A 20,091-nucleotide genomic window follows, 5' to 3' on the forward strand; every position below is an offset into this window, starting at 1 on the left:
TGCATTTCAGATGTTCTATGATCCCTTACCACTGGAGCATACAACCTACAGCCTCATTGTTTTTGTCCTCTGAAGCTATTAAGGAGAGGGTTTTGTCTCCCCAGTGTCTGGAGGGGCTGAACAGCAGCTGTCAAAAGTCTCATGCTTTAGAAATCACTAGAACATGCACTGACAAATATCTCTAATAGAAGAAGTCTGCTCTGAATCTTCCTTCAGTCTGCAGCGGTGAAGCGATATAAATATGTATTTGAGAATTTTTGGTAGCCTTGTGGAAGAATTGAGTTGGTTTTGTATGTATACTTCTTATTGTGGTACTAGGCAGCTAGGTTGCTTAACTAGTGAAGGCAAATATAAATGTTATTCTTGAGTTGTTGTTACAGCATATGTAACCCATTTGGTGAAGCTGTGCCAGAGCAACAGTTGTTATTTTTTTGTTTTTGTGACATTCATATTATCATTTTCCTGTTGCTACACAAAGGATTCTTGCAAATAGTCAAGCAAGATATGGGTGGCTCTTCTTGGCTTGTGTTAATTTGTTACAACTCACAATTTGATAGTCATAGGTACCACAGCTGTGCATAACTTCATGTTTGTGCAGCAATATGTCATTGAAATAGATGTGGTATGTTAATTTTCTGAAGGTTTTATGAAACAAAAGCCTGTGCCAAATTGAGGTCACATCAACTGACACAGAGGTTCTGCCAAGAAAGATGAATTCCAGGACCTGTATTTCAAAACACTGTGGCTGGAGCTCCTCCATGCAGCAAGTCAGTCTGATAAGGTTTTGAATATGCTGTTTACAGTATATAGCATTCTGGTATTCTGCAGCTGGCTTGTTAAAGGAGCCAGCTCTTCAGGATGTTGAGATGAAAGCCCTCTGCTAAAACTACACAAGTACCATTAATAAAAGTCAGTGTTCACATCTTTCATTTCCAGAAGGATGAAACGTTTTCCTAATAAGGGACAACAGGAGTAGTTATTCAGCTTCTGTATACTTTATCTCAATATAAAAGACAACTTTTTCCTACCTTCTCCTCTGCCTGGGGGAAGAAGTAGGAATGTAACCATCTTGTTGGGAGGCCAGGTATATTTGAAAGGTTTTATCTTCTGAAAATCTTTGGTTTGCTTGAGTGATCTTTACTCACAAGAAGTAATTCCACAAAAATCAGTGGAATTAGTATTAATGTTTCTATTATCAGGTTGTAAATCTCAGGGGAAGTGACTGAAATGGAAGATGTGTCCCTCAAACCTTGTTGATCTTAAACTTAGTGTGCAGAATTTTTAGAGAATCATACCAACTGATGCTTTTATGCAGTTTTTAGAATGATGTGTTTGAAACCCTTCTGAGGAGCGTTATGTGACATCAAACTTTCATTAATGGGGTTTTGGAGTTAAGAAGGCTAATGCTCTGCACTGCCTTCATGGTAGTCTATGTGAATAACTGGTCCCTTTGCTTTGCCCAATATCATCATTCATGCAAGATCTTTTTCTACGTTTCTTTTCTTCTACACTTGCCTTCTAGCGCCTACAAAAGTGTTGAATTAGCTGAAATGTTAGGCCAGTAAATTGCAGTTTCTCCTCTTCCCCCCCCTCCACAATCTCTCTTTAATACTGGCTGAGTTTGTCAGCTTTAATACCTGTCCTTAGGTCAGAGGGATGGACAAACCATAGCAGCTTGAGGATTTTGTGCAGCAGCATAAATTGAAGGCCTGTAGTTTTCTGTACAAAGGATAATAACTTATTTACAGAGAACTGCTTAAAGATAAGTGTTTCAGAGCCAGTATTTCAGTGCAATAAATACCACATATAAATATCTAACAAATCTGGTCCTGTTCATCAGTCAGCTCATTTGATATTTTTGCAGCATTTTTGCCCTTCCTCATCTGCTTCTGTAATTTGTGCTGTTGCATTGTTCTATAGGGTTGTGAGCTCTTGTTATAATATGACTTTGTCTTCAAGTGACAAGACCATGTGTTACCTCACCAAATCATGTAAACCCAGTTTTTGTTCCAGAAAGTGAGCTAATAATGTACTGAAACACATAGAAAAACAATTTTCTTCAGTTAGTTCGCACTTTGTCTTGTCTTTATACCACTCAAAGACTTCTGCTGTACTTTCAGCTCTGCTGGATTCTCTCAGTTCCCCTGACACTGAACTGGGTACCTGTTGTTTTTACTCAAGTGGCCAAAATGTGGAAAAGCAGAACAGCACTAGAGCTCTAAAATCACCCTCTTTTTCAGGTCCTGTTCCTTTCTTCATGTGTGTGCTCTTTCCCACTTCAGTCCAACCAATAATAAGAGCTTACAGAAACTGTTGGGTTTGTGTTTTGGTTTGGTTCCCCCCACGGCTGTCTGTCATTTGATTGTTTAAACAGGTCCAGAGATTGAGAGAAACTCTTGTGGCTTACTGCTTGGTTTTCATTCCTGCCTGGTCTGTTGATAGAAACCATCTGTGACTTACCAGCAATAATATATTTTTTATGTATGTATAACCTATATATGTGCTTATCACACACATAAGATATAAATATTAAAAATCTATCTATATGGCTACATCTGGGTATTTTCTTAAGTGCTAGCTGGTGACAGAGTGCTTCCAGGCACAAAGACTGCTTAGTTTTGGGTGCTGGTTTTCTGCGCTTGCTTAAAGCAAGCATCAGGGGAATTGTGGACCTGAACTTTCCCACCTGAAAGCTCTAGTGGAAGCTGTGGTGTCAGTGGAGCTTTACTGTCAGCATCATAGGCTGTGACTGTAGCAAACTTAGATTGTGCTTCAGAGGAGTAAGTCACTTGTGTTTTGAGCATCCTTTAAAAAACAACATAAGCAGCTGAGAAAGCTTCTTTCCACAGCAAGTGCTTGTGGGACTTGTCTTCGGTAGCTTCTGAACAAACAAGCAAAACTCTGGTCATCATAGAATGATAGAATCAACTAGGTCAGCAAAGGCACTTTAAGACCATCAAGTCCAACCATTATCCCAGGACTGCCAAGATCACCACTTAACCATGTCGCTGAGGGCTTCATCTACATGGTTTTTGAATGCTTCCAGGAACAGCAATTTCACCACTTTGCTGGACAGCCTGTTCCAATGCCTGGTCACCTTTTCCGTGAAGAAATTTTCCCTAATATCTAGTCTAAACTTCCTCTGGCACACTGTTCCCTGTCATATGCTCTCCTTTTATTATTTGGCAGTAAGATCAACAGCAGAGTAAACCTCTTAAAAATTACTGCTCCTCTTGGATTGGATCCTTGCTCTGGGCAGTGGTGAATTGAAATGTTAGAGGTGGGAAAGACAAGTTGGACATTTTAAGAGCAGCTCTGAGTAGTGTTTTTGAAAGTGCTTCATATTTCTGAGAGAGTCAAGATAAAGCTCAACGAAAATAAAAGAAGGAGAATAAGTTACTGATTCACTGGGGGAGGATGAATAAGATAAACCAGTGATGTTCACTTTATTTGAAGCACACATTGCAAACAAAAGGGGACAGAAGAAAAAGTAAACTATTAATCTGTGAGCCTAGGTGAGCCTTTGTTTTTCTTTTGCAACTGCTGTTGTTTTCTGGTGGCCACTCTACCTTGCAAGAGTTTTCCATAAGCATGAGAGTGATGTATACCTGCCTTTGGAGTTATAATTTGTAAGGTTAGGTGATAGTGTAAAGGGGCTTGACCATCTGCCAGACATTTTCAAAGGCAGCATCACAAGCTGTCCTGGGTTTACCAGGAGCCGTTTTGCTCCTTCTTAGTAACTGGGCTGTTCTTATTTCAACCTGTGGGAGCTAATTTCTAATTCTAATTCTAATTTCTAATTCAAGCTAATTTCTGTACTTGGCTATTCTGTAATGTGACAAAAGCCACCACACATTCAGGGTTTTTGACATTAGGCTGGCTTGCTTTTAGTCGTTTTTCTCTGTATGGAAGGAAAATTTTCAGAGAAATAATTGCAATATTTTAAAGTTTGTTGTTTAAAGTTTAGGTCTTTAATGTATCTATTAGATACTGTGAACTAAGTTGGGGTGTACTGAAACCTTACAGAACAGTGTGTAGGGTTGCCTTAGTCGAAATATTGTATGAAGTTTCAATTAATGATTTTCTTTTAATAATTTTTAATCCTACGGAATCCCAATGTATTGAACACTTTACTAATGAATGCATTACAGGGATTTCTTGTCAGTCACACCTGTCAGAAGCATAGGGATGCACAATGTTTCCCCTTCTGTTATGGGGTGGAGCTCTGATGTGTGAACTCTTCTGGGCACCCAAACACGTTATGGAGCAGTTCTGTGGAGCCAGAACATAGAAAGACTGTCTTGAATATGTGCCTACTTCTAATTATGAGAGGGCATCATGGCACAGAGCAGGTCTGTCTTCTGGGTCATTGATCTAAACACATTTTTTGCTCCTGATCTGGTTCTGAGTGTGGCTAGAGGACCTTGACACTTTGTTGTAAAATTAGGTGTGTTTATTTCCTATGCCAGCTCAAAAGACATCCTTTTCTGGCTACCCATATTGCTGCTTCATCAGTCTCACTAGGCTCACTCTTTACGTTGTGGGCACATACAGTGGATGGCATCAAAAGAGCATCTTAATTGCTTATTCAGTAAATGAGTTTGTATGAGGAATGGCAGTTTAGCAGTGGCTTCAGTTAAGTAACTTGGGTTTAATACATGTAGTAAGGCAAGCCCTGTGATGAGATATACTGAGCTCACAGAAACAGAGGAACTGAGCAAGACCCCTGTTTTCCTGTAGGTTTTGTATGTGTTGTTTAGGTGTTCTTTTTTCTCTTTCCAGTCAAAAAGGCAGAGGGGAGGAAGAAGCTTACCCGGATTGTGTTTGCTTTTTACAAGACAAGCAAGTGGAGAAACAGAACTCTTTGTGAACAACTTATTTTTAGCTCATTTGTTCAGGATTGAGTAATCCTTAAAATGAGGCATCATGACTCAGATTATTCACTATAAATTGTAGTAAAACGTCATAACTTACATGTTCCTGTACAGGAAAATTATGGAGTAGATCATTATTGTGCAGTGGGTGTAGTTTGTGGGTGTAATTTCCTATACTATGAAATACCTAGGGTAGTGATCAGAACAAAATGGGGCTCAAAAAGAATTATCTTCTGAAGATCTTGCCAGGCATATACTAAAATAGAAATCTAAGAATCATCTTCATAATTAAATCTTGATGTATTGAGTCCATATCCCCAGCTCAGCATATGTAAGATCTCACAGACTCAGTGCTTTATTCATAGTGTTTACTTTGTGCTGGGACATAAATCTCACCCATCCTGTAAAATGTTTGTTTTCCAGTCTCTTCTGGCTTCTTCTGGTACATTTTCCATCACATTTAAGTCGTATTGGTAAAATTATATTTTTGGATAAAAAGAAAATGCTATTTAATTTTCATGTGTAAAATTTAAGAATAATTGGGGCTGCATGCGACCTCTGATCACTTCCTCCAGCTCCCCTGTTCAAAGCAGAGACAGCTTTGAAGCTAGATCTGGTGTCTTGGGCCTTGTGCAGTCAAGGGTTGAATATTTCCAAGGATGGAGATTCAGAAAGTTCTCTGGAAAATCTCTAGTGCTCCTGCTGCAGTGTGAGACATTTATATTTTTTTGCTCCTTATATCTCATAGAACTTTGCCGTGCTCCTGTGTCCTTTGGTCCATGTCCTTTTGGTGTGAGCCTCTGAGAAGAGCCTACCTCTTCTGAGTATGTAAATGGCCATTAAGGAGCTGTGGATAGCAATTAGGTTCCCCCTTTGTCTGGTCTTCACCAGGCTAAACAGACACACATCTCAGCCTGTCCTTGTACATCATGTGCTTCAGTCTCCAAGCCATATGTGGCCCTTTAAGTATTTTTTTTTTTATTGATATCTATTTAAAGCTATAATCAAATGCCTGTTTGTTACAGCATACTTGGCAAATAGATAGACAGACACTCTAACAAGCCTCTTTTCATTCTTTGACTTTATCATTTATTTTGGGGAAAGTGTGAGAACACTCTCTCAAAGGGTATGTACTAAAAGAGACCTATTGTATAAATCCAAACAGAATTCGGAGAATGCGAAACAGCAGTTAATCTGTGGGAATTAATCCTCTGTTATTAGTGCAGGCAAAATGAGTCAATTAAAACATTTCTGTTGAACTACTTGTTCTTTCAAATGCTTTAATTGCTCAGCTGACTACAGGAAGACTAAAATCTAGAAACCGTTTGGTAGAAGATCATATTTGAGTATATTATACTGAATTAGTCTCATCAGCCACTTGACTTTGCAAGGAGTTTTTGTTTCAGCTTTTGAAGAGGATTTCTGTTTTTTCAAAACCAGTAATTGTGGGTTGCATCAATTTAAATTTCGGGTGTACTTTTCCCTCCTCAAGGGTGATGCAGATGGTGACAAGCCCCTGGAAATCCATGCTTCAAATGAAGAGCAAGCCAAGAAGTAGAACACCAGATCACGTGGTATCAAACAGGTAAAGGATAAAGACTGATAATAGTATATGGCTAAAGAAGAAAAATAACATGAAAAGCTGAAGATTTGCGAGTTTGACAAACCTAAATTCTTCAGTTTTAAAGCATAGCAAGTAAATATTTCTCTCCTCCAAGGGTTTAGAGTTAATTTAGCAATGCCTTGTTCATGTATTGTTGCTTGGTTTTTGTTCTGTTGAGGTTTTTTACTCCTTTCTGACTTCTGCTTCCCATACCAAAATTCCTTTGCCTTCATCACACACCTGTGCAGGCACGAAGGAGGGGAAAGAAACCTCTCCCTGCTGGTACATTTTCTCTAAAGGTTTGCCCATGCCAATGTGCAGCGTTTATCTCACAGATTTTAAGTCAGTCCACGACATGCCTGACCTTTCACGTTGATGCACCTCCCAGTGAGATGTGCTGCATCAGTTGGGAATGAATGATGGAGAAAATGAAAGCAGCATTTCTCAGTCCTCTGAGCCAGAAACTCAAGTTGAGGCACTAGTCTCTTTCTGACTTGGACATCGGGCTGCTTTCAAACTCAGGCAAGTCCTGTGGTGCTTACAGTTTCTAGAAAAGCAAGAAAACCAGACCCAAAAACATCCTCTCAGCTTTTTTAAGATGGTTCAATTTTATAGGACAAAAATTGCTTTATACTTGAGATTTATTATTACTAATGATAATGTAATTGGACATGATTTGGTACAAAAAAGCAGGTAATGTCTGCTCTGTAATCATTTGATAAAGGATGTATTTTCTGAGCAGACTTTCCAGTTGCTTGTCCTTGCCCTATATTATTTTCACATTGTGTTAAAGACTTTTTCATCAGAAAGTGTTCGTAGCATTGTAGGGACTCATTATTTTTGTATGCAGTGTTCCATTTACCAGAAAAATCCTAGTTTTTCCTAACTGCCAACTGGGTAAATAGAGACTGGATTTAGGAAACTGCACCAATTTTTTCTTTCATGCATCATCAACAGTCACAAATGTTTGCAGATGTGATGGAATGCACACATCTGCTGAGCAACAGCGTTCCACTCTTGCACGGTCAGCGTTAAAAGCAAAAGTAGTTTCTAACGTTGTGTTTCCCTTAACGTGTTGTTAATTGCTATAGCTAATTCTCACAAGGGTAAAGGTATTCTGACTGGCCGATTGAGTACGTTAGTTTTTCCTTCAGACATATGTATTTAAAGTCTTTAAGAACACCCATTTTCCCAAGTATTTTACAAAATAGCCATGGAAAATAAAAAAGAATTTTGAAAAGGAATAACAGTGAGGTTGATTGGTTTTTGTGTAAAGATACCCAGGAGAACCAGGAGGAAGAAAAAGCTGTTCTATAAATTCACTAAAATACTGTGCTTCTTGTGAACTAGGATATAGCTACTGAATGATAAAAAGCCAAGAAAGTTGAACTTTTGTTTATGTGGGGACACTAGAAATATCAAGGTTCATTACAAACAGATATCTGTAAATAGCTTTTCTTTTCTTTTAGAATTTCTTACTATGTAAATATAATTTCAGTTAGGTCTTTATTTACTTTTTGAAATGCTAGTGCTTTTTGCTGAAAGCAAAAGGGGGGCTGGTGGAAGAAAAGAAACAAAAGCTGTCAGAAAGACTTGCACTGAAGTTGATATCCAGATCCATTGTCTTCAGGATTTTAATCATAGATATGCTATATAAGTAAGTTTTGAGAAAACCTCACTAACAGATGCTGTCACAGATGTGCAACTGTCTGTTGGGGCGCTTTTAAGAGTGAAGAAAATTGCTCAGGTGCTTATAGTACCTGTCTGCTGCTGGTGTTGAAATCTACTTGCTCCACCACATGCTGTTTCTGGAGATGGTGCTTAGATGGAACTGCTGGATTTCTAACCTAGTCAAAGGTCAGCTCAGTACGAGTTTAGAGCTGTTCTGCGGGGGTGGCAATTTGTTACTTCTGCTTGAAATCAAATCCAGTTATTTAACTCCATACCCAAGTCCAGATGTTCTGTTGGATTTGGATTATCCCAAAAGTTGCAGAATGCTGCTGTGATCTCGGAAAGGACATATTTGTTTCTTCTGAATGAGATCAGTCCTGAAAGTCTCACTGTAATTTCAACTGTTGGCAATACTCCTTGCCAACACTCCTGAATGTGGTTACTAAAATGAAGACAATCTCATTTTCCTCAATGATTTGCCACAGCATGGGTCTCTGGGTTGTGAATGGTCAGCCAAGGACAAAATCACTGTGTTGGAGACAGTAACATATCTCTCTATTCCAAAAACCAGCAGCATTGCACCTCCTGTATTGTAGCATGTTTGTCATCAACAATTATATGCAAACTACAGCTCAAACCACATCCCATCGTGGGAGAAGCAAGCTTTAATTTTATCCAGCTGTTGTGCTGAAGAGTGATACAGCTTTGTGTTTTTCCATGGAGATAGCATATCTCATTCTCACTCTGTTCATGTTCCATATTTATGTAATTCCACTTCTTTGAGTTGAAATACCCTAGGTTTACACCACAATAAAGTGAGATTAGGAAAAAATGCATTTGATGGGAATTAAAAAGAATTCTTTTTGAGAAAGTTGGTTTGTTACATGAGATTCCAGTTGTTTTGTTGCTTTGAAGTGTTTTCTCTTGTGTATTTCTGTACAGTTCAACTATAGAAATCAAATTCTCAAGAGCAGGCATACTTGTAAGTGCTCTAATGTCAGTAATATGAAGAGTTAACAGTCTTTACTAGTAATAAATTGGTATCGAGAATGTTCCTCATATACATTTTGAACAACTTCCCACATCAAAGAAAAGAAGTTTTAACTGCACTTCAACAATGGAAAGAAAAGGCTTATGATAGTTAACTCTGCTTTCTCCCTCCTCCCCTCTCCCCCTTACCCTTCTGTCTTTGGCTGTAGGTGAACAAAAAAAAAATACAGAGCAACCATTTCCCAAGAAAAAGGAAAACCATCTGAATCCATTTTGATTTTGAATGTGACTAATCTGCCTTCTGCCTCTGGAAAGACTGACGGTGTGCTGCTTGGCCTTCTGGTACGGAAACTAAAAGGACATTATGTATTTTGGGGCAGTCTTAAGACCTTGTCCTCAGTTCTGCAGTGGGACTCATGTCTGCCCATGCTTGTCCCATTGCAGGATCAGCATTGCAAGTAGCAAGTCTCAAAATTCCCCAGCCTCTTGTTGTTATTTATATATAAAATATAATTCAGTTACACAAAATGATCCTTTGTTTTTTCCTCCTCCTATTTTCTTTAAGTTCATATAGTTGACCTTTGCACTGTCTGTGAAAGGTTCTTGAGATGCTGTATTGACAATGCCTGTATTTTTTAACAGTGAGGAAAAGCTTAAAGTAGCATGATGTTTTGGCTGACATCAGCTAATAGAATTACGAATTAGGACAATTACAACGACTCTTGTGTTTTGTCCAAGTCTCCCTCTCCTTTCTATACAAATCTTCTACCTCATCTGTGCCAGCAGGAGGTCTATAATGAAGCATCTGTGATTTCCTGTCTAGTAGATGGATGGGAATGCAGCTGTAAATGGTTGTTCTTGTTTCTGCTTGAAGGCACAGCTCAGTGGGAACCAGAATGTTATGGTGGTGGGAACCAGCTATAGAATAACTTGGCTGTTTCCTTATTCTCATCCAGGGAGGGGAGGAAAAAGTGAAGGGAAATAGAGGGATTTCCAGCATTTTAAAATCATTGCACAATAAAAGCCTTTCATCATTTGTTGCCATTTCCGTGAGTATCTCTTCTGGGGCATGGTGCTTCACAAGTTACTGTAATCCAAGTAGCTCAGAGCATTTAAAGCTGTGTTGGTGAGTCTTAAATGTTCCTAAATTAATCAGAATACGAGGAATGAGGGAAGGATGGAATTAAATGTGTGCTTGTTCAGTACATTAACTTTCTAAAAAGAACAGGCAAGAAAATACAATGTAGATTGGATTCAAAATGCTTTTAAACATCTTTGTAATTAGATGGTTAGATATTCCAGCTGAGTGTATCCCACACTTTTAGAGGAAAAAACCCAGACCTTGGCAATGCAAATACCAGTCTGTGTAGGCATTATAAAGTGGGCCAACTCTTTTTTAATACAGGCATAAGGCGTGTGGTTGCCTCAGGCAGAAAAACAGTATCTCGCAACATGTTCAGTGTGTGTTTTTATGATTGTTTTAGGCCGGTTAAGATGGATGTTGATTTAGCAAAGGGAGCAGAGTTCTTGCGTGGGGTTTGAGGGGTGTGTGTTTTTGTTTTTTTACTTTAAATTCACCAACATAGTTCAAACAGGCTTGGGAGGATCAAAGTAGTGTTTTTCTCAGTAGTAGAAGGGAAACTTGGGAAATACTGGTCATAGCTCTAACTGCTCTGTTACACCATTCCTGCAATACAAGCATAGATTTGTTCTTCCCTTAAAAATAGGCTTTAGATGCCTGGCTTTTTTCTTTTCAGTAATATTTGGCATATGCCACATTGGCATTTAAGAACATGATTACTTGGTAATTCAGGTATTTTCACCCCTAAACTCCACCAAGGGGTGCTTTCCTTATTCTTGTTTTTAGTGCAGTTGTTAGTTGATCTGTGTCCTTTTGCTTCCTGGGAGAGCAAAGTGAAAATTATCATGTCCAGTCTGTTTCATTAGCCAATCCTCATGCAAAAAAAAATGGCTTTTAATTTTTGTTTACATCTGTTTAAAAAATCCTGGGTTAAGTAAGTATCACTTGACTTAAATGCTTTTCACTTGATCACATCTTCATACTGCATATTTACAGTGCTGCCTGAAAATGTCCTAGGCAATTGACATCAAAACAGAATGCTTTTATCTAGCAGGAAATTACTGCCTTGGAGCACCTGCATGCACACATGGTGAGAAGATGGTTCCAAAATACGAGCAAGATAGCCTTAACTGAAATCCTTTCCTTGCGTCTTCTGTTTTTTACAAGTACAGGAAACAAAACTTCCATGCTGGTAAGAGTGCAAAGAGATTATAAATATTCAACTCGCTTGGCACAGACTTTCTAACGAGGAACAGGAGAGTAGTTGACCACTGTTCATATATGTGTCTACATTGATGCACAGATGCATGGAACTAATTTGTGTGTGCATGAGTTCTCCTTTGCCAGACTTTGCCTGTGGGTATTACAACATAAGCGAAAACCAGTATATTCCCCACCCGAGATTCTTGTCAACAGTTTGGTCATCCTTCCCCTTGAAGCCTTTTGTCTTAGTAACTGGAGTCTGCAGCTGAGGAAATCGTGTTCTCATTGGACATCCTCAGCCATAGCGGCTGTCAGCAGATCTGTTGGGGCCAGGCTGCAGTGCTCGTTCTTAAAAACGTGATCTTTAATTTCTGCAGTATGTGAAAGTTGTAGAACTTGAGATAGTCAGGCTGGCCTATGCACCCCTCAGTGCTGCCATGACAGTTCCTGTGTTAGTTGTCTTAAGTGGACAGTGTAGCCTCTCCTTGTGCTAGAAAGAGCATTACCAACCTGGAGTAATCCTGTTGGCCCAGGTAAATATCCACAATTTTGCAGCCGTGAATAAAAACATGAACATTTGTGCCAAAATACCGGTGCAAAAATTTTTAGATTTGGTGCTCTAACTGCAGAAGGCCCTGGACACAGACCTACTAAATGTAATGTTTTGGATCGTTGTTCATTGCCTCTGTCACCTTCAAAGAGAGCTGTGGCTGCAGTACAGGAAAGAAAGATTGGTATTGAGGGAATCATGTTTTAGACCTAGAGAACAGAATGCCCTGGGAGTTGGGAGGGGCTCGCTACTGCTCTGTTTATGAGCCCTGGTGGAAAAATGTCTGTGTGAGCACATTTACCTCAGAACAAATATGAACTCCTGCTGCATGTGTTTCCTTTCCCCTTTTTCAGTTTTGTAGAAGTTATTTATGTACCTTCCCATGGATCCCAAGTTCCTTGTAAAGTCAGTTTAGTCATAATAAACTGCTATTGACAAACAGCATTTTGGCTCTTCAGGCATGCTGGGGAAGCCTGCATTGTTTCCTGCTGGACCCTCCTGGTTGCAGCATCTTAAAGCAGTGTTGGCTGTTGCACCTGGATGGCCTGGCAGCTGGCTAGGTCATCCCACTGCCGGGTGTTTATCACAGGTACAAAAGCTGCTTGTTTACAAGGAAAACCTTTGATAATATCTTAACTATAAAGGAGAAGTTGTTTTACAGAACAGAAGATGTTTCTAATTGCATAACAACCCCCTGGCCTCTTGACTCTGGACCATTAGCTGAGTCTGGTATTTTTTGACTGTGGTTGGCTCTTAAATTGAGTGGGGCCGACAGCTTTCTCAAGGACTCTTTGTAAGCAACGTTGATGCACTTATACAGTGGTGTTTTCTCTCGTTTGTGGTTAGTGCAGTTCGTTGCTGGCAATCTCTGGTTAAAGACCAAAGTCTGATCTGGACTTTCATCTTGTCTTGAAGCTTGCAGATTCCACCAGAATGCTGCTCTTACAGTCACATTTTCAAGCTGTTGGTGTTTCATTGCACTGGTTTTGAAAGCTGGAGAAATCAAAAGTGGGCTCAGGATATATCACAGCTCATTACCAGTCTTCTTCCTCTAAAAATATCTTTCTGCATAGGTAAGGGAGCTACAGTGCCTGCCACAGAATGAGCTGTTGGGTTCTCTTGTCTCCTGGCTTTTTATTTTTTATTTAAAGGTCTAAATCTACCAACTAACAGGCAAAGCCAGTCAGTCGGGAGGGCCACATCCATTTCTGGCAGGCAAGTTGGATGCAATGATCCATCACTAGGCATGGTTACTGAGGCATAATGTTATTAGTAAGCTTCGCTGGGTCTTTTAGAGAGAGGAAGGTGGATCCCAGGTGATTTGCTACTGTGTGTCCAGGAACAGTCATGCAGCAGCCTGAACTGTGCTCAGGTTCACAGTCCTGGAGTCTCTGCCCACTGTGAAAACAGCAGTGAGGGCAATCATAGAATTGTTTGGGTTGGAAGAGATTCTAAAGCTCATCCGGTTCCACCCCCCCCGCCACAGGCAGGGACACCTTCCAGTATTCCAGGTTGCTCAAAGCCCTGTCCAACCTGGCCTTGAAACAATGGGACAGCTTGGTCAGGGAGCTTCCTTATTTGTTTGTAGTGTGAATATAAACCTGCACAAGACTCGAGAACTTAATTTGATATAGAGTAAAGCTAAAGGATGTGCTCTGTCTATAGTCTGAGTGTCCAGATCTTGTTTAGCAATACTGGCAAGTTCATAAGACAGCCCCATGAAGGAACAAGATGGGTCATTTGCTGCCCATGTTTTGGCAGAGAGGGCAGATGCTATGGCAGGAAGGCTGTTGCTACAGTTCTTTACCCACTTGGGTTCATCAGTCCTTCTACTCGAGGAAGGTGGCCTGCAGCCCTGAGACCACTGTGCAGTCAAGTGCTGGCGGGCTGCATGTCATCACCTCATCTTTCTGCAGGGACTTGCTCAGCAACCATGCACATGGGTAAAAGAATAATCTGAAGAGGAGAACCTAATTTCTGCCTTGTGTGGCTGTTACGATGTGAAGGCCACAGGGCCATACCACCTCCCATAACAGAAACCTTTCAAATCCTGCTGTGTTCTGTGTCCTACTGCATCCAGATTTTCTAAGTCTGAACCTGAAGTGCCTTTGCTCAACTCTAGGGCACAGCACCCGTGCCTTTGAACTGAAAATAAGCTGCATCCAGCACTTGGCCAGGAATGCTGCAGTGCCCTGCAAGCCTGCTGTGTGACCGTGGGAAAGACAGATGCCCTGAGCAGAGGGATGTGATGATGTTCCCTCTGTGCCAATTCAGCGTTTTACCTCGGGGAAATAGAAAAGCTCTACTTTTTCCAACAGTGTGTTGGACACTGAAGCATGAAAGCAGAAGAGTCTTCATGGCTGTATGCAGGCAGCTGTGGAGACAACCCTCACCACCACAGTTTTAGCCCCCCCCTCCCCCTTTTTTTTTCTTTTGGTGTTAAAAATCGTGTAGAGAAACATGCACAGTTCGCCTATCAAACCTCAGTGAAAGAAAAGGGATTCTTCCCTTCCCCCTATCCCCTGCCCTAGATTAAGTTCACAAATGTCCTCTCTGTAAATTTAGCAAGCTTCAGACTCACTTCCTTTTGTAAGGAGACCTAAAAGAGCCATTTCCTGATTTGTACAGCGCTCTTGTATGCACCCACTAAATGCTCATTCATGCTGTGAATCATAAAGGTAACCTCCGTTCAAGGCACTGCTCAGTGCTATACAGAAAAAAAGTTTTGTTATTCAACACAGACACTGAAGTCATCATTCACTGAGGAGCCGCACCAGTGGGGTTTTGCTCTTCTGTCTCAAGCACATCGTAACTGCCTGAGCTGAAATAGGCTGGCAAAGGTGCCAAAGCCAGCCCGAAGGAATATACTGGCTATCATGTGCCAGGCTTGATGCATTTTTCATATCCTGACAGAGATGAGGAATGGCATCAGGAGCTGTGACCAAGTCAGCCCCGGCCCAGTGCCACGCACCATGCTTATGCAGCAGCCTCACTGGCAAGACCGGGCAGGCTCAGGGCTCCGGGCAGCCCTTCCTATGCTAGACTGAATGGAGATGCTGGAGGAAACTCATCTGCTGCCAGCAGCAAAGGACTTCCTTTTCTGCCTGTGGTTTGGTGGGAGATCAGTGAAGCAGAGGCTGTTGTATTTATCCCTCCTGTGCTTGCTGCCAAGTTTATCTGACAATGAAATGATGAGCTGTTACTGGCTGATGGAGGAAGGAAATGTGCATCTGCTCGGCACTCCCCCATCTCTGCCAAAAGAGTGTGAGCCAATTCATACATACTGCTAGAGTCGTCTGCCATTTGCAGCTTTTGCACAGAATCCAACTGTACAAGGACGTGTCCCTGGGGCCAAACAACCTTTGGCTGTACTTTTGCCTTGGTGGAGTAAGATCGTACAATCTATCCTGGTACAAGAGAGCAAAATACACAGATGCTAAGATCAACAACTGTGTTTTGACCAAGAGGAAAACAGTAAAGGGGAAGAAGTCTTAGCTTGTGGGAAAAAGAGGGAACTCAACATGAATGTGAGCACATCCTCTTTTTCTATGACCCTTCTCAAACTCTTTAAAAAGCAAATGTTTACAGGTTACTTTTGAGCATTATTGTTTTTACATTATTCTCCTATTTGTAGATGAGGTTAGCCTGCTAAGGAGACTCTTGTTTGAGGAATGTTAGAGGAGCAGTGGTGTAAAAAAGCCCTCACCTCTGACCTAGCCTGTGATTCACACTCAAAAGTAGAAGAACTATGGGAGCAAAAAAACCAAGTGATTTTTAGGTTCCTGGTGGGTGAGCTAAGGTGTAAGAGAGACGTGTAGAGCTTGTTACGTACCTCAGGCCACAAGTCTCTGAGCTAAGAACGAGCTGTGCTCAGGACCTGGTTTTTGTCCTGGAAGGCTGTAGGGTTACCATGAATAAATTTATAGCCATCAATCACAAGTAAACCGGCATAAGTAAAATCACAACCACTCAGGAGGTGTAGATCGGTAATTTTAATAAGTGATCCTGTGCAACTTCCCATATGTTTGTCTTTTCCTCACTGAGTGAAAGCCATGGGGGGAGCAGCTTTCCTTGCACATGAGTTCTCCTCTCTTCCCCTGCAGCTAACACTGCTCTGCTTAAAGGAAGGCTGAGGAGCATTACGTGAACCACACAGCTCATCTGCCAGCCCTGGAAGGATGCTCTTGGAGCATGGAAGAGTTCAACACCATCCCTCCCAACTGGAAAAGAGGGATCCATTCTACCCATATCTACAGGAGCTCAATGCTGGGGTCCATAGGCAGAAGATTTTGTAATATTTCCATGCTTGATCATTGACTTGAATCTCTGCACCATCTTATTTCCTCTCACCATCTTTGTGACCCCTCTCTCTGGCAGACTTTCCTGGCTTTGTCCAGAGCACTGCCCTGACTGGGGTTTCTGCTGAGGCCTTCCCAACATTTTTCCCTAACGTTGGTCATTCTTTGAGGAATTCCAACACCTCATCACCTGTTTTCAAGGTTTCTCATTTATGGATTCAAGCTCCTTCTCATGTATGGTTACCACTAGCAGCTTTTATCACTGATTTTGGGACAGTGTTTCCTTAAAACCTGGTCAGTTACTATTTTGGGAGCTGGAGAACACTACACTCACTCTCTTTAATAACTACAGTTTATTTTAAAATTCAAGGGTTTGAGCTAGGTTAATTTTTAGTGGTGCTAGCCCCATGGCCTCATCTGACCAAGTACAGGGGGGCCTCAGCTCTGTGCCAGTATGTCTGGAGGACAACTTGTGCTCCCAGAGCTGTTATTCCTGAACGTGGTGCATGGGGCTGTGTGGCACATCACCCAGTGCTGATGTGCGTGTGCAATTTATCTCCCCACACTGGCACAGCAACAGCTTCTCCTCCCTTGGGAGAGAGGCTGCAGATCTGGGCTGTCCCTGAAAGCCTGGCAATGGCAGCTCTGCAGCCAAAACCCTCTACAAAGGTGTTATAGCATGCCTAGCATAAAAGGGACGTGTTTGAAGGATATGAGTGTTTATTAAGAGATTGGGATTGCATTTGTTTTTTTAATGCTCACTTTCCTGCTCATGTAAAGGCAATGATGGGGAAGGCTGTCCTGACTGGCAGACATGGTGGCACCCTTGGGCAGGTGAGCTTTTTGGATCTGACTTTCCCTCTGTGCTGAGTGCGGGGATGAAGGCGATGGCAAACCAGAGAAAAAAGAAACCTAAGGGCAAGAGATGGCAGAAGAATGCTCTGTGATCAGACAGGATGCAGTGAAAGTGTGCAAAGAAACTATGCATGATTTTTTAATGCATGCTTTTCATTATAGACTTTCCATACCCATTAGTAAGGATTGATTTCCTGCCTCTCCCCCCCTCTCTTATTCCCAGCTCAGCTGGAGGGGTGCCACACTTTTCCCCAGGCTAAAGCTTAAGAGATATTGTTTGTGGGTATCTTTTAGTCATGTAAGAGGAAAACTTGTTTCTCGCAGATACACGAGACAGGCACACAATGACGCAGCCCTCACAGCCCTATTTCACTCAGGGTGTTGCTGTAATTTGTTGTAATCACTTTGTCCTGATGTACCCTTTTAGTTGCAGAGGGTCTTCATATTATTTATTTTACATTAAGGAATAGCAGAGGCTGGGTACTAATTTGTGTGCAGAGGAGAAACCCTGCCTACTAATAAATCTCATAGAGTTTTCTCCTCTCCTTAGGTAGGATTTACTTTCAACAGTATGTTTCATAACAAATGTGAGAATTAGATCATTAGATTAGATTGAAAAGCAATGCTAAAATACATACTTCGTTATGAGTTTTCTTTTGCTTGTGCAAGGTAATCTTTAAACATTTTGGCATTTAAGCATTTTGACTTCAGGAAAAGGAAATTGATATGAGGCTTTTAAAAAGTCATAGAAAGTAACTTATTTGTAACAAGGTGTACAGAAAAGCTGCTTGCTTCTCCTGGGGTGGAGATTTAGCCATTGATTTATTCATCTGATCTATTTAATCTGACCTAAAAAAAAAGGAAAAAAGAAAGAAAAAAAGAAGGAGCAAGCAGAATTAGGCTTATTAGAAAGAAGCAGCTATCTGGGCCTCCTCAAGCATGCCCATGCAATTACAGTGTCCTAATTCTCATTATAGATTAAGGAGCCTGAGCCATTGATTATTTTACTGAAAACGAAAGTAGACACCCTGAAGTAATACGATAATCCCAGTGCAGTGGTGGTTTTGGATTAACAAATGTTGTTAAAACAATTTACTGAAAAGTGAGCTAGGTGTTTTTCCTGGTGCGTGCTTGAAGGCTGTGGCTGTATCTCATCGCCTTTTGGCAGCCACAGCAGAGGTGAGGATTTCCTGCTGAACACCGCGTTACCTGGGCATTATTTATGTTCAGATGAGTCAGTGAAATGAGGGGTTGTTGCAGGACAGGAAAGGACAGATAAAACCGAGTGTCACAGAGCCTCTGATTACAAAGAAACTGGCAGGTGTCAGATGCCCAACCGGTATTTTTAGGGCTCACTTGCAGGAAGCTGGTATTGCAGGGAGAGCTGGTGCGAACTTGTGGTGTCAGGCTACACCAGGGCCTCTCACAAGGTGATGGGCTGAGGAAGGTGGTGGCAGGCTGATGAAGATGGTCCTGAGATGATGCTAAGACCCCATACACTGTATGTCAGGGCAACATGGGCAGCCAAGGAGCTTGCCATAGGGTCCCCTGCCCTTTTTCCAAAACGAAAGGCAAGAAAAAAAGCCCAAATGATGCTCAGCCAGCCCCTGTCCTCCAGGAAAACAGGGGAGATGGGCTCTCTGTAAGCTAGCAGTTGCACTGAAGGCTTGGCTCGGCCATTAGACAGCATCACAGGAGGGCTCAGTAGGATATGGGCTCTCCTCCCATGCCAGAAAGCCCTGTAACACCTCCAGGGATGCAGTCAGCAAGTACTGGCCAGGGTCAGGGTGCTCTGGGGCTGTTGATCCTTGCTGAGGGGATCAGCTCCTGGATGCCCTGGGATGCGGCTGGGTACACACAGGGGCTGCCAAGCGGAGTGTGTCTTTGTTGGCTGGGCAAAGGACACACAAAACACACCACCTCGTTTCAGTGAGCAGCTATTCCCACAACAGAAGGTATAGTACGCATTTGTTACAGGAAGTTGTAAAAGTCTGTCGTGGTTTAAACCGATCCACACAGCTTGTTCACTCAGTCCCCCCCTTTTTTTAATCGCTCTTTCTTTCCTCCACCACTCCCCCAACCCTCCCCCCTCGTCCCCCCGTCTCGCTCCTGGAGGGATAGGGAGGAGAATTGAGAGAACATAACTCCCACAGGTTGAGATAAGAACAGCCCAGTAACTAAGGTATAACACAAATCACTACTGCTACCACCAATAATAATAATGATAAAGGAAATAACAAGAGAAGAGAATACGATACCACCGCCAAACGAGTTCGACCCCCCCGAAGAGAGACTGTGCCCTTCCAGGTAACTCCCAGTTACCTCCCTGGGCATGACGTGCTGTGGTATGGAATACCTCTTTGGCTAGCTTGGGTCAGGTGTCCTGTCTCTACTTCCTCGCAGCCTCCCCTCGTCCCTGGCAGACTATGAGACTCACAAAGTCCTTAGCCAGAATAAAGATGACTTAACAACAATTAAAACCAATCGGTGTTATCAGGTCTGTTCCCAGGCTGGAAGTCAAAACACAGAGCTTGCACCAGCTACTAAGAAGGAGAAAAACGGCTACTGGTGAACCCAAAACAAAGTCTCTTATTTAATGCTCTAATTGTGCAGTTGTTTTTACAGTTGATTAAGAAGAAAACACTTAGAATAAATTATGCATAAATACAGTGTTTAGTGTCTTCAACACACTTTCTGTTGTCGTGTGAGAATGGAACAGAATTATTTCTAGCTGCAAGGGACCTACAAGGATCATGTAGTCCATCTGCCCAACCACGTGAGAACTGGCCAAAAGTTAAAACATGTTGTTAATGGCATTGTGCAAATGCCTCTTAAACACTGAGAGGCTTGGGGCACTAACCATCTCGCTTAGGAAGCCTGTTCCAGTGTTTGGCCCTCTCAGTAAACAAATGTTCCCTAATGTCCAATCTAAACCTCCCCTGGCACAGCTTTGAATCATCCCCATG

The 20,091-nt window shown here is 41.8% G+C and overlaps 1 protein-coding gene and 1 long non-coding RNA gene across 9 annotated transcripts in view; both read left to right on the forward strand.

Annotated features, from left to right (window-relative positions):
- APOO (apolipoprotein O) overlaps positions 1–10,182 on the forward strand; it is a 31,155-nt gene extending 20,973 nt beyond the window's left edge. For all 8 annotated transcript variants that reach the window (XM_065677280.1, XM_065677278.1, XM_065677272.1 and 5 more), the window contains 2 exons: positions 6,367–6,459; positions 9,348–10,182. In XM_065677280.1, the coding sequence (XP_065533352.1) occupies positions 6,367–6,432 (66 nt within the window). In that variant the 3' untranslated portion in view covers positions 6,433–6,459; positions 9,348–10,182. The remainder of the gene's footprint in view (positions 1–6,366; positions 6,460–9,347) is intronic.
- A 4,717-nt stretch (positions 10,183–14,899) lies between these two features.
- On the forward strand, positions 14,900–19,795 carry LOC136013451 (uncharacterized). Its single transcript, XR_010612254.1, has 2 exons — positions 14,900–15,499; positions 16,076–19,795. It is a non-coding gene; the product is annotated as an uncharacterized LOC136013451 (long non-coding RNA).
- The last annotated feature ends 296 nt before the right edge of the window (positions 19,796–20,091 follow it).

The sequence above is a fragment of the Lathamus discolor genome, chromosome 4 (assembly GCF_037157495.1).
Source record: "Lathamus discolor isolate bLatDis1 chromosome 4, bLatDis1.hap1, whole genome shotgun sequence".
In the NCBI taxonomy this organism is placed as follows: domain Eukaryota; kingdom Metazoa; phylum Chordata; class Aves; order Psittaciformes; family Psittacidae; genus Lathamus; species Lathamus discolor.